Source organism: Elephas maximus, chromosome 18 (genome assembly GCF_024166365.1).
Source record: "Elephas maximus indicus isolate mEleMax1 chromosome 18, mEleMax1 primary haplotype, whole genome shotgun sequence".
In the NCBI taxonomy this organism is placed as follows: Eukaryota; Metazoa; Chordata; class Mammalia; order Proboscidea; family Elephantidae; genus Elephas; species Elephas maximus.
This window is the reverse complement of record NC_064836.1, coordinates 23151795-23165228: the sequence shown is the minus strand read 5'-3', so window position 1 is coordinate 23165228 and position 13434 is coordinate 23151795. Positions and strand designations below refer to the sequence as shown.

The 13434-nt window shown below is 42.3% G+C and overlaps 1 protein-coding gene across 2 annotated transcripts in view; it reads left to right on the top strand.

Annotated features, from left to right (window-relative positions):
- The first annotated feature begins 1268 nt into the window (after positions 1-1268).
- Positions 1269-13434, top strand: part of KCNH1 (potassium voltage-gated channel subfamily H member 1) — a 765170-nt gene continuing 753004 nt past the window's right edge. For both annotated transcript variants that reach the window (XM_049858606.1, XM_049858609.1), the window contains exon 1: positions 1269-1537. In XM_049858606.1, the coding sequence (XP_049714563.1) occupies positions 1459-1537 (79 nt within the window). In that variant the 5' untranslated portion in view covers positions 1269-1458. The remainder of the gene's footprint in view (positions 1538-13434) is intronic.

Below are 13434 nucleotides of genomic sequence, written 5' to 3'. Positions count from 1 at the left end.
TGGTTTGAAACCATCAGTCCTTCCATGGGAGAAACATGTGGTAGTCTGCTTCCATAAAGATTTGCAGTCTGGAAAATCCTTCGGTGGTAGCTCTTCTCTGTCCTATACGATTGCCGTGAGTTGGAATTCGACTTGATGGCAATGAGTTTGGGTTTTTGGTATATTTTTCTGTTGGCCATTGACCCAGCCTGGAATTAACTAGAAAACTATTGGTTCATTCCTTTTACAACACACAGACTTAGTCTCTAGTCATACCCACTGGGGAATATATAGTAAAATGACAGGTACAGGGTATATGCAGGTAGATATTCTCCATAGTAAGTGAGCAAAGAGGATTATCTTAGATCCTGCCAGAAGCCTTTTGTAAACAAGATTCTTCATTATACTAGGAGGCAGGTGTCAAGATCAGGACTCTAACCAAGGCTGCAGGTTATTAATAAATGCTGAGTGCAGTTTGGGTAGGTGCCCCTTCCCCAAGCATTTGTCCTCAGAGGGAAGCCCACCGTTTTGATACTTGTCAGTTTCTTCCTGTTTCTTAACCTTAGACACTGAACACAGGAGACTGGGCTTCAGCTAAAAAGCAGTATGTACTATACATACAATTTCTTGGCCTTTTGGTAAATCATTCTTGGGTTAAGGTCAGCAAATTTATCAAACAGTCAGAACCTGCATTTGTGTCTAGGGTTGTCTTGAAAAACAACCCAAGAAACCTCTTCTGGAGCTGAACCAGTCACTCTCCAAATTCAACTTCTTAAAATACAGCTTTATCAGGTACTGGTAAAATGATGGCTTCAGAATCAGGCTGAGAAAACAGACGGGAAGGCTGGAAAGTGTTCCAAGAGCCTCAAAGGTCCCAGGAATTCCACCTGAAACAAAGCAAAGAAGAGGGTTTTATAATCGTGGTCCCCAAGACGCGAACTGTGATGACCTTGTGTGTGTGTTGGGGGGTGAATCCGCTCCCACCAGAGACGGACCCAAGCTGCTTGTAACGCTTCTAATTCTCCTCTCCACCTACGTGGGCGCAATCTGGATACATTTCCCGGCTTTGCCCAGAGGATGGCGTTGCCACCCCAGCCTTAGCCCACGGTCGCCCGCAACTTCACAGCAGCTGCAGGAGCCCCCTGGTAAGCCTCTCCCGCGGGTCGGCGAGGAGCACGCGCCCGGTAGGGGGCGCCGCCGGCCAAGGCGAAGTTACTCCCTCCGCCCACCCGAAGGCGGCTGCAGAGAGCGTAGCCCAGCGCGAGTGCATTGCGAGGCGGGCAGTAAGGTAGGAGGCGCGAAGAGGGCGCCGGGGTGGCTGCCGGAGGGAGCCGCTGCTGCTGCCGCCCGTGCCCGCCCGGATCCCCGCGGGGCCATGGGGCAGCTCGAGCCGGGATCGCGCGCGGACTTCGCGCGCAGCCTCCTGCTGCGGTGAGAAGCTACGCCGGGACGCCCCCCGGACCGCGAACTGCCGGAAAAATGACCGTGGCCGGGGGCAGGAGGGGACTGGTGGCCCCGCAGAACACGTTTCTGGAGAATATTGTCCGGCGGTCCAATGGTAAGAGGTGCATTCGGATTTCGGTTACCCAGGCTTTTATCCGTGTCTTTATTGCAGACGCCTCCCGACGCTCGGCGCCCGCAGATGCGGCAGAATCCCGGGCTCTTCAAAGAGCCGACGCTCGGGCGCCCGGGCTGCCTCCTGGAGCACCGGGCTAGGAAAGGTGGGCAGGGCGGGCGCGGTCTGACGGCCCCCATCCCAAGAGGAGAGCTCTTCTTTGGGGCCTTTCGCGCGCCTTCTTGGTCTCATCTCTGGACAACATGACAGCTGATGAGCAAAGTGCTGGAAAAAGTGATGGAAAGCGGAACGCAGCAGGAGCCAGGAGCAGCAGCGAGTTCCTGGTCCGTACTGCCCACTCCCCGCAGAGGCAACCAGGCTCTCGGGCTGCTCCCTGAGGCGCCGCCTCTCCCCAGGGAGAGCCAGCAGGCGAGAGCGGCACCTCTGGGTTCTGGCCCTCTTGGAATGGGAGGATGCTGCTGCCTCCGCTTTCCGTCCCTCCAGCTGAGGAATCTGAAGATTAGGGACAGGGAATACTTGGGGACGTGCTGCCGGCTGCGATCCCTTCCCTTCATCCCCCACTCTGTTCCAGGAAGTTGAAGCTCCCGCACAGGGCAGATGGTTTTCCTGGATTTAGGTGGGCGGTGGAGGGCACAGGTGCAGAGATGGTTACGTGATCACAGGTACAAACCTGCCTTATCTCCGCTCTTCTTAATCCACAACAGTGCTTTCCTCCCTTCTTATTTCTTCGCTCACCTATAGATCCCCAAACTCACCAAGCTTATATATCTACCCATTACCTCATAAGCCGGTACTCAGCGCTCTGCTGGTGCCCTATGGCATTAAGATGGACAGCAGCACGCAGAGCTGGGAGGCAGAGCCCTAGGAGCTGGGATGGAAAGGAAACAGTTTCAAACGCCTTTTGGACCCACAGCAGAGTGACCCTGGCCAAAGCACTTGGAGGGCAAATAGGAGCCACAGCAGTTGGAAGGGATAGGCACACCTATTCGTCAAAGGGCTGAAATGAAAGAGAGCCAAGGCTAGAGAGACACTTTGTCGGCTCCTGGACTCTCTCATCACGTAGAGACAGATAACATTCTTCCTTTCAGAAGGACGTCAGGAGCTAACTCAGGAAATGGGTTTTAAAGTGTGTAAATATCACCATTTCAGACCCTTAAGGAGCTTGTGTTTAAAACCCTGAGCTTCCATTTGGATTTAGTTAGGGATCCAGGGCAAAGGGCATTAAAAGTGTCGTGTGCTACTAATAAATACTCTTTAATTAAAGAGCTATTTAAGTGTATCTTAAGATAGTAAACTTAAATGGGAAAACAAATCATTATGTATTATTTAAATACTTACTAAAGAAATGACCAACTAAGGCTGCTCTTAGAGCAAGGTTGCAGTCATTAACTGGGGGTACGAAGGGATGGTAATCACTGCATGAACAGCCACAGTGAACTCATCTGCCATAAAAAACCTGGAGGTGGTCATGGGTTTTTAAATAAATTCACTATTTAAGAGTTTTTGTGGTGTTATTGATATTATTATTGACCTGTTATGGGGTATGGAAACAGTCTTGCAAATTTGGGTATTCTATTGCCAGCGGTATCAAATTTCTTGTAAATTTCAATGACAATTCCATTTTTGGGTGAAAAGGCAATGTCCTTTAATTTAGGAGGGAAACCCCATTTCAAATGTATATGGTACATATTTATATTAGATAGGTATATTGTACAAAATTTTGAGTGGAGAGAGCAGTAAGAGAATTTTACATGTTGCAGCCACAGTGTTCCTTGGATTTTTAGGAGAACTTTAAGAATCCCGGAGCAGAGAAGGCAGAATTTCTTCTAATTTAGTTGATTTTCTTACAGCCACTTCCCCTCTGTAAGCATATATAGAATGTCAGTAGGATAAATAGCCAGGAATATTTTTAGCAATAAACCCACTGCTATCGAGTCAATTCCGACTCATAGCGACCCTATAGGACAGAGTAGAACTGCCCCATGGGGTTTCCAACGACCATCTGGTGGATTCCAACTGCCGACCCTTTGATTAGCAGCTGTAGCACTTAACCACTATACCACCAGGGTTTCCATTTTTTTTTTTTTTAGCATTTTAATTTCAACACCAATTCCAATAGCTTGATTTCATTTAACCAACCAACCAAACATCAACAACAAAAACAAAATGTCTTGGGAAAGTTGGATAAACTTTTTAAATTATTTATTATTTCAGAAGAAAAGCTTCTGATCTTGAAATGTGGAATTTACATTTTTAGTGGTCCCTTTCGTAATATTTCCCAAATACAAATGGAAAAAATGTAAACACTTAAAAATATCAATGTATTACTTGATTTTACTGTGATGGGACAAATCTATTTAAAAATATCAGTTTGTGTCTTCCTAAAAATCCATCAGTCTTTTTTGAATATTACAGTATCTAAATAGCATTTTACCTTTAAATAGCAATACTTCATGACCATTTATTAACCATTTTCTCCCAGTGGTCCTGTGCAGTGTTACTGTTCCTTTGTTACAGATCTGAAAACTGAGTCCTGGGAATATTAAGTGACTTATTCAAAGCGGTAGAGTAGATAGTGCTGGAGGCAGGTGCTCCTTAAAGTAGTATATCACAGTTCTTCCTTGTAGCATCATTGTTTCTTCACGCCTATGACTTAGACCCTGAAACTACTTTTATCACCTTTAAAACAAACAAACCAGCAAACAAACCAACAAACAACAAAAACCTATCCATAATATATGTCAGTGGATAATAGAAGGCTTTCTTTTGGGGGATTTGTATATCTGGTGTCTGGAGTATCAAAGAACTATAGGATGAGAGTGACCTTAGTTACTATCTCCTTACCTACCCTTCCCCATCATTGTATAAATAAAGACACTGAAGAAAGTAACTTTCCCCAGATATCTGAGGGCAGAACTGGTGAGGCCCCAATCCTTGACTCCAGTGCCATGCTCTTTATGGTAGACCATGCAACAACCTTCCTTGTGTTACCATTGTTTTCTCTCAAGAAACATAATTTCCCAGTGGAAATTAAATAGAATGTAGTAACAACAAGAACAACATCCATTTTGGCTAACAGCCATGCTACTCTATCCAAACAGATTAACAGGGCAAAGGAGAAGGCAGTGTTTTTACCTTTGTCAGTCAGTGGTTTAGTCAAAAACATAGACAGGATAATGGGCACTTATATTTGTGTGGCCCATTATAAAGTACCAAGTTACTTTTCATAGAATATCACCTTTGGTCTCATAAGCCAGCAAAGAAGGTACAATGTCTCCATTTTAAAATTTAAGAAACTGAGATTCCTCAGGTTAATTGATTTACCTACAGTTAGTCAGGAGGCAGTTGGAAAAAGGCAGTTAGAGGTAGATCAGGGACTACTCAGCAGTTGTCATTGGTTTATTCATTCAACAAACATTTTTTGAGCATTTTTATTGGACACTGGATATAGTGAAGCCCTGGTGGCACAGTGGTTAAGAGCTTGGCTGCTAACCGAAAGGTCTGCAGCTTGAATCCATCAGCCTCTCCTTGGAAACCCTATGCGGCAGTTCTACTCTGTCCTGTCAGGTCACTGTGAGTTGGAATTCACTCAACAACAATGGGTTTGGTTTTTGTTTTTTGGGGGGATATAGTGGAAAAGGAAACCCCGGTGGCATAGTGGTTAAGTACTACAGCTGCTAACCAAGAGGTAGGCAGTTCAAATCCACCAGGCACTCCTCCGAACCTCTACGGGGCAGTTCTACTCTGTCCTATAGGGTTGCTATGAGTCGGAATCGACTCAACGGCAGTGGGTATAGTTTTTTGGGTATAGTGGAAAACAAGCAAATCTCTTGCCCTTAAAAAACCAGTTGCCATTGAGCCGACTCTGATCCATGGTGACCTATAGGTTATATTCTAATGAATCTTTGTCGAAGATTCTTACACTTATTTCACAATGTTTCTTGGCTGCAACTTTTATTTAGGTCTATTGTATTTGAAAAACATTTTTGATGTCTTTACTGATCTTGATGGCACTGAAACTCAGTATAACTTTATTTGATACCTTCTGAATACCATTTGAAAGAGAGATTTGATAATTTATCTGCTTCTGTTGGATTGCTGTAATAAATCAGCAGGAATAATTAATACTCAGTTTTTGTTTGATTTTGCTTATGGACATGACACTGCCCGTTCAGATCATCTTATATCTTTCTACTGACTTAATTGCTACATAGGCAAAGCCTCTGGTGGGAAAGTTGTTCCAGAATATTAGTTGCTTAATCCAAAGGCACTCATAGGCACTCATGGTTAAAATGCTAGCTGAAAAATTGGTGCCAGGAAACTACAAAAAAAATTATTGTAAATGGTCCCATTCTAGGAAGAACATATGTTTTAGTGCTCAGGAACGTATATCAAACAATTGTACCTGCCAGTAAGAATCCATGCACATTAGCAGGAGTGAAACATAGCACATTTTGGTATAGATTTATGTACATGTATAATTTACAGATTGCTAAATCAGCTGTGTTTTTGTATAGTGTTAAGTTGGTTCAGGTTGTTGATATAATTAGTTAGCAAACAGGATGAGAGTCGTGGGTAATGTTGTATCTCCTCATAGATATGTTGAGCCATGGTAATATTTATAAAACAAAAGGCTTGTTCAAGTTCACTGTTGCTCTGAAAGGGGACTGGTTGATAATCTAGATTATTACCAGTTCACTAGAGTTTGTTTTTTCTTGTAATATACTCTAAGATAATCTTCAGCCAAGGCCCAGCCAAGGCCCACTGAAAGCGTAAAAAAGTTAAATTTACTGACTGATAGTAGCTGGGGGAATGAGAGGAGGAAGTGTTGTGATTTAATGTAAGGCAACAAAACTTCTCAACACCATGATTTCTATGAAATCCTTCTGTTTTAATAATCTATCTTAAAAGAATAGATGCATTTGAGGAACACTGGGTAAACTGAATCCGTGGCTTCGTTCTTTCCGACACCAGCTCTTCATTTATGATTGGGTTTCATTTGGAGGTGGTTCCTTGAGCAGTACAATGAAGTTCCTCAGTTCTTCTGCACCCTTTGGCTTTGGTTAGTTAATGGCCTATAAACCAATGTTTATTTACAATATCCTTCAGTTATTTAAAGGAACCATTTTTGTAAAATGAGTCTCTCCTTTGTACATTTAGGACAGTTGTGCCATGGATTGTTTCTGTTTGCTTCTCCAAGTAGCCACACTTAACTGATGAGAAAGAGAAATAGAACCACAGAATCTTAAGGTTTGGGAGGACATTCCATACGCTCCTTTTCCAGTGTTTCAATGCTGTCCATAACATCCCTCTCTGTGATTACCCAGCCCACGCTTGAATAGCTTCAGTGCTGGGACACCCACTTTCTTACAATGAATTTGTTTTTATTTTGTTTTCTTTTCTTTTACTTTCTTATCTTTTCTCTTCCTTTCTCCACCTTCCTTCCTTTCCTCCTTTCTCTCTCTTCCTCCTTCTTCTCCTCCTCCTCCTTCTTCTTCCTCTTACCCTCTTCCTCTTCCTCCTTCTCCTTTTTTTTTTCTTCCCTTCTTTGGTTCATCAAAATCTGTCCCCACATAGCTATTATGCATTCCAGGTCTGCCCTGTGGAACAAAACTGACCTAGCCCACTCCTTTTTCCATGTGACAACATTAAAAAAAAAAATTGATAGCTGCTGTCTTGTCTAGGGTCGCTATGAGTCAGAATCGACTCAACTGCAGTGGGTGTGGGTTTTATCTTGTATTGAGTCTTTTCCCTTGTTTTTATTTAAACATTTTTGTTATTTAATACCACAAAATACAAAAGTATATAAAACAATTTTGTACAGCTTAATACATTTTTATAAAGCTAGTACCATGTAATTGCCTCCTGTGTCAAAAAAGAGAACCTTACCAGTACTCCAGAAGGCCTCTGACCCCTTTCTGGTTCCAACTCCCCTACTCTCCTCCCAAAGGGATCTATCTCCTGGTTTTATGGTGATAACGCTCTTGCTTTCCTCACAATTTTACCGTCTTGGTTTGCACATCTGAAAAATAGTTTATTTTGTCTGTTTTTGAGCTTTACCTGCATGGGCTCACACAACATGTATTCTTTTGTCAGTTGGAGATTCATCCATGTTGTTCCATGTACTATTGTTTCATTTTCACTGCTGTATAATACTTTATGGTATGCCCATACCATGCATTTTATGTACCCATTCTGTTGTTAATGGACATGTGAGTTGTTTCCAGTTTTATGCTATTAGCAATGTTACTACAAGCATTCTTTTGTAAGCCTTTTGGAGCATGTGAGCACACATTTCTCTTGGTATATACCCTTTGTTGTTGCTAGTTGTCATAGAGTTGGCTCCAACTCATGCGGACTCCATGTACAACAGAACAAAATGTTGCCCAGCCCTGTGTCATCTTCAGGATCACCAGTATGCTTGAGTCCATTGTGGCAACGCACTTTGTATTTCGAGTGTCTCCCAACCTGAGGACTTACCTTCCAGCATATATCAAACAATATTCTGTTGTGATCCATAAGGTTTTCATTGGCTAATTTTTGGAAGTAGATCACCTGGTCTTTCTTCCTAGTCTGAGTCTGGAAGCTCTGCCGAAAACTGTCCACCATGGGTGATCCTGCTGGTATTTGAAATATTGTTGGCATAGCTTCCAACATCACAGCAACATGCAAGCCACTACAATATGACAGACTGATGGTGGAAATACACCTAGGATGCATATATTTAGCTTTGGTGGATGCTGCCAAACAGTTTTCTGAAGGGTTTTTATCAATTTTCATTCCCCACCAGGAATGTATGAAAGTTTCTATCACTCCACATTCTTGCAAACATTTGATATTTCCTCCTTTTCACTTTAATAGTAACATTACCCAAACAATCTAATAACTAATAAGACAAGGTCATTTAGGGTTATATTAGTAGTGAGTACATGATCAAAATAAAATGAAAATAAAAGTTGCTGCTTATCTTTTGGACCTGGTTGCCCAGTGGTTAAGCACTAACCAAAAGGTTGGTGGTTCAAACCTACCAGCTGCTCTGCAAGAGAAAGATGTGACAGCCTGCTTCCATAAAGATTATAGCTTTGGGAACCCTATGGGGGCAGTTCTACTCTGTCTTATAGGGTCGCTATGAGTCAGAATCGAAGGCAACAGGTTTGGTATTTTTTTGGTTTCTAGTCCTTTGGGAGGTGTCAGTACTTACTGTGTGTTTAAAGGTCCTCACAGCGCGAGCTTCCTCACACCTGATGGTAAATGACTTGCACAGTTAGGATTATGTGAAAAGGGCACGTGCAAGGTTTTTTTTTTTTAAGGAGATACGTTTTCTGAAATTGGAATGTGATAAACCCAGGGACAGAGATTATATTAGAAATAGAGCTGGAAGTGAGAAGGAACTAGGAACTGAATGATTTGTTTGTTTCAGTGAAAGAGATAAAACCAAGTAACTGGAAAAAGTGCACAAGTTTAGTGGAGGAATTGAAATCAAAGAAATTAAAACGAAAAGCAAAGGGTAACTTATGCTTCCATTTTATAAATATGGGGGTCCTTACTATGTGCCAGATACTGTACTAAACCAAAACAATGCCATCAAGTTGATTCTGACTCATGGCAACCCCATGTATTCCAGAGTAGAACTTCTCTGTAGGCTTTTCAATGGCTGTGACCTTTTGGAAGTAGATTGCCAGGCCTTTCTTTCAAGGCACCTCTGAGTAGGTTCAAACTACCAACCTTTCAGTTAATAGCTAAGCACTTTACCATTTATGCCACCCAGGGATTCTGATACTGTACTAAAGGCTAGGAATACCAAAATGAATAAGACTTTCGTGATGTGTCTCATTGAGGAATCCATGATGAAGATCAACGTGCATTGTAAGCCTCTTTAAAGATTCAAGAGATGTTATCCTGATTCAACGCTTATCACATTTTTTTTCTCCTTTTGAACACCTTGCATCAAATTATTCTTAGCTTTTTAGCTGTTTCTTTTTTTGTGAGGTTGGTTGGGAGATGATCAAATCCCCTAAGTCAATTTAAAGGAGAAGCTTTCAGGATATGTGAAAGCTTTGTTTTAATGTGGTTGAAGTTTTCTTAGAGAAACCTCATTCTTCTGGGCTCTCCTAGCATCTGTCCTCTTTGGCACGCCATCTTAGGTTGCTCTCACCCACTGTTGTGTTGTCAACATCTCCTGGGTGCTGACATTTGTTATGTGCTCTGGCTGTTCTCTATGCATGTGCAGTCTTGCTGAACAGATATCAGTCTGGCTAGCTCCAGCAACTCTCTTCGTTCCCATGGTCTCTGCCCAACCATTCATCAACTCTTGTAAATGACAAAATGCCTTAGAACTCTTCTGATTGGATATTGTAAGCAATGATCAGTTTGCTTACTCATACCAAGATTATTCATTATGTAAATTAAAATTACAACTTTTTTGATTAGTCGGATGTTACTTAAAACTTCTGTGATTAGCTAGGTCAATCCTGTTAATGTAATTATCCAATCAAGAGTGCCTCTAAATTATCATTTCTCATAGTTTTTTAAAGGTACTTCGATGACATCAGGTGCTTCTGTAAAGAAGAAAAAATGGCCTCTAAATGAATAATTTCTTTTAACAGAATCAGCACAAAGCTAGTGCCTGAGGTGGAGATTAAAGATGTCCCAAATGTCCAACTTTTCCAAGCTGCCATGCCACTCCATTATCTCTAATGTCAACTACTCTCTCTTCCCTGAAAACCCTCCCTGTCTTTGGGTTCCCTAATTCACTGTAAAGTTTCACAGAACTCATGAATCTTATAAAGGAAGTGGGTCACGCAGTTGTGGAGGCTGGCAAGTCCCAAATTCGTGGGTCAAGAGTAGGCTTCTTCTGACCCACGTGGCTGCAGGGGCTGATGAACCCAAACCTGCAATTCAGACCCCAGGTTGCTGGCTCACAAGGCTTTGTAGGCTGGTGAATCAGGTCATACAATAGGCCGCTGGCCCAAGGGGCTGTGGAGGCCAGCGAATCCCAGAATCGGCAGGTCAGACAGCAAGCCTCTGGCTTGAGTCCCAAGAACCAGAGGTCAGTTGATCATGAACCAGACACATGATCCAGATGCAGAAAGAGAGCCGCACTAGGACACACACAGATACCTTAGATGCAGGCCACACCTCAGGGAAGGGCATAACTTGAGTAAGGATGGGGCTTGAGTCACACCCTCCTGCAAGGCTTCAACCCAAGACATACCCTACACCAATCCTGCCTCATCAGCATGTATAGGTCAGGAACCACAACACATAAAATGGAGGACAACCATACAATATTGAGAATCATGGCCTAGCCAAGTTGACACATAACCCCAATGATGAAAGCTTCCATATACCTTATTTGCATAGTCCCACTCAGTCATTGTGTGTAAGTCACAAAGACCATGGCTAGAAGAGCCATATTAAGTACTTCATAATACTACAGTCTCTCATTACCTCCTTCTTCCCTTAAAGCAATGGAGTAGACATCCTCCACTGGCATTCTCGCCAGACTCAGCGTTTGAAAATTTATACTATATTGGCAAATTTTACCAATATTTATCTCCTGCCTAACTTTGGTTTCTATTTTTTTTTTAATAATTTTTATTATGCTTTACTTTTTTTTTTAAGCGAAAGTTTACAAATCAAGTCAGTCTCTCACATATAAACTTATATATACCTTACTACATACTCCCATTTACTCTCCCCCTAATGAGTCAGCCTGCTCCCTCCTTCCAGTCTCTCCTTTCATGACTGTTTTGCCAGTTTCTAACCCTCTCTACTAACCACTATGCCACTAGGGTTTCTACCCTCCCATCTCCCCTCCAGACAGGAGATGCCAACACAGTCTCAAGTGTCCACTTGATACAAGTAGCTCACTCCTCATCGGCATCTCTCTCCAACCCATTGTCCAGTCCATTCCATGTCTGATGAGTTGTCTTCGGGAATGGTTCCTATCCTGGGCCAACAGAAGGTTTGGGGACCAAGAGCGCCGGGATTCTTCTAGTCTCAGTCAGACCATTAAGTCTGGTCTGTTTATGAGAATTTGGGGTCTGCATCCCACTGTTCTCCTGCTCCCTCAGGGGTTCTCTGTTGTGCTCCCTGTCAGGACAGTAATTGGTTGTGGCCGGGCACCATCTAGTTCTTCTGGTCTCAGCATGATGTAAGTCTTTAGTTCATCTGGCCCTTTCTGTCTCTTGGGCTCATAATTATCTTGTGACCTAGGTGTTCTTCATGCTCCTTTGATCCAGGTGGGTTGAGACCAATTGATGCATCTTAGATGGCTGCTTGTTAGCATTTAAGACCCCAGACGCCACACTTCAAAGTGGGATGCAGAATGTTTTCTTAATAGAATTTATTTTGCCAATTGACTTAGATGTCCCCTGAAGCCATAGTCCCCAAACCCCCGCCCTTGCTCTGCTGACCTTCGAAGCATTCAGTTTGTCTAGGAAACTTCTTTGCTTTTGGTCCAGTCCAGTTGAGCTGACCTTCCCTATATTGAGTATTGTCCTTCCCTTCACCTAAAGTAGTTCTTATCTACTGTCTAATCAGTAAATAATTCTCTCCCACCCTCCCTCCCTCCCCCCTCTTGTAACCACAAAAGAATGTGCTCTTCTCAGTTTGTACCATTTCTCAAGATTTTATAATAGTGGTCTTATATAGTATTTATCCTTTTGCATCTAATTTCACTCAGCATAATGCCTTCCAGGTTCCTCCATGTTATGAAATGTTTCACAGATTCCTCACTGTTCTTTACTGATTCATAGTATTCCATTGTGTGAATATACCATAATTTATTTATCCATTAATCTATTGATGGGCACCTTGGTTGCTTCCAGCTTTTTGCTATTGTAAACAGTGCTGCAATAAACATGGGTGTGCATGTATCTGTTTGGGTAAAGGCTCTTATTTCTCTAGGATATGTTCGGAGGAGTAGGATTTCTGGGTTTTATAGTAGTTCTATCTCTAACTTTTTAAGGAAATACCAGATAGATTTCCAAAGTGGTTGTACCATTTTACATTGCCACCAGCAGTGTATAAGAGTTCCAATCTCTCCGCAGCCTCTCCAACATTTATTATTTTGTGTTTTTTGGATTAATGCCAGCCTTGTTGGTGTGAGATGGAATCTCATCGTAGTTTTAATTTGCATTTCTCTAATGGCTAATGATCGAGAGCATTTTCTCATTTATCTGTCAGCCGCCTGAATACCTTCTTTAGTGAAATGCGTGTTCATATCCTTTGCCCAATTTTTACTTGGGTTGTTTGTCTTTTTGTGGTTGAGTTTTAACAGAATCATATAGATTTTAGAGATCAGGCGCTGGTTGGAGTTGTCATAGTTGAAATTTTTTTTCCAATCTGTAGGTGGTCTTTTTACTCTTTTGGTGAAGTCTTTAGATGAGCATAGGTGTTTGAGTTTTAGGAGCTCCCAGTTATCTGGTTTCTCTTCATCATTTTTGGTAATATTTTGTATTGTTTATGCCTTGTATTAGGGCTCCTAATGCTGTCCCTATTTTTTCTTCCATGATCTTTATCATTTTAGTCTTTATGTTTAGGCCTTTGATCCACTTGGAGTCAGTTTTTGTGCATGGTGTGAGGTATGGGTCCTGTTTCATTTTTTTGCAAATAGATATCCAGTTATGCCAGCACCATTTGTTAAAAAGACTGTCTTTTCCCCAATTAACTGACACTGGTCCTTTGTCAAATATCAGCTGCTCATTTGTGGATGGATTTATATCTGGGTTCTCAGTTCTGTTCCATTGGTCTATGTGCCTGTTGTTGTACCAGTACCAGGCTGTTTTGACTACTGTGGCTATATAATATGTTCTAAAATCAGGTAGAGCGAGGCCTCCCACTTTCTTCTTCTTTTTCAGTAATGCTTTACTTAT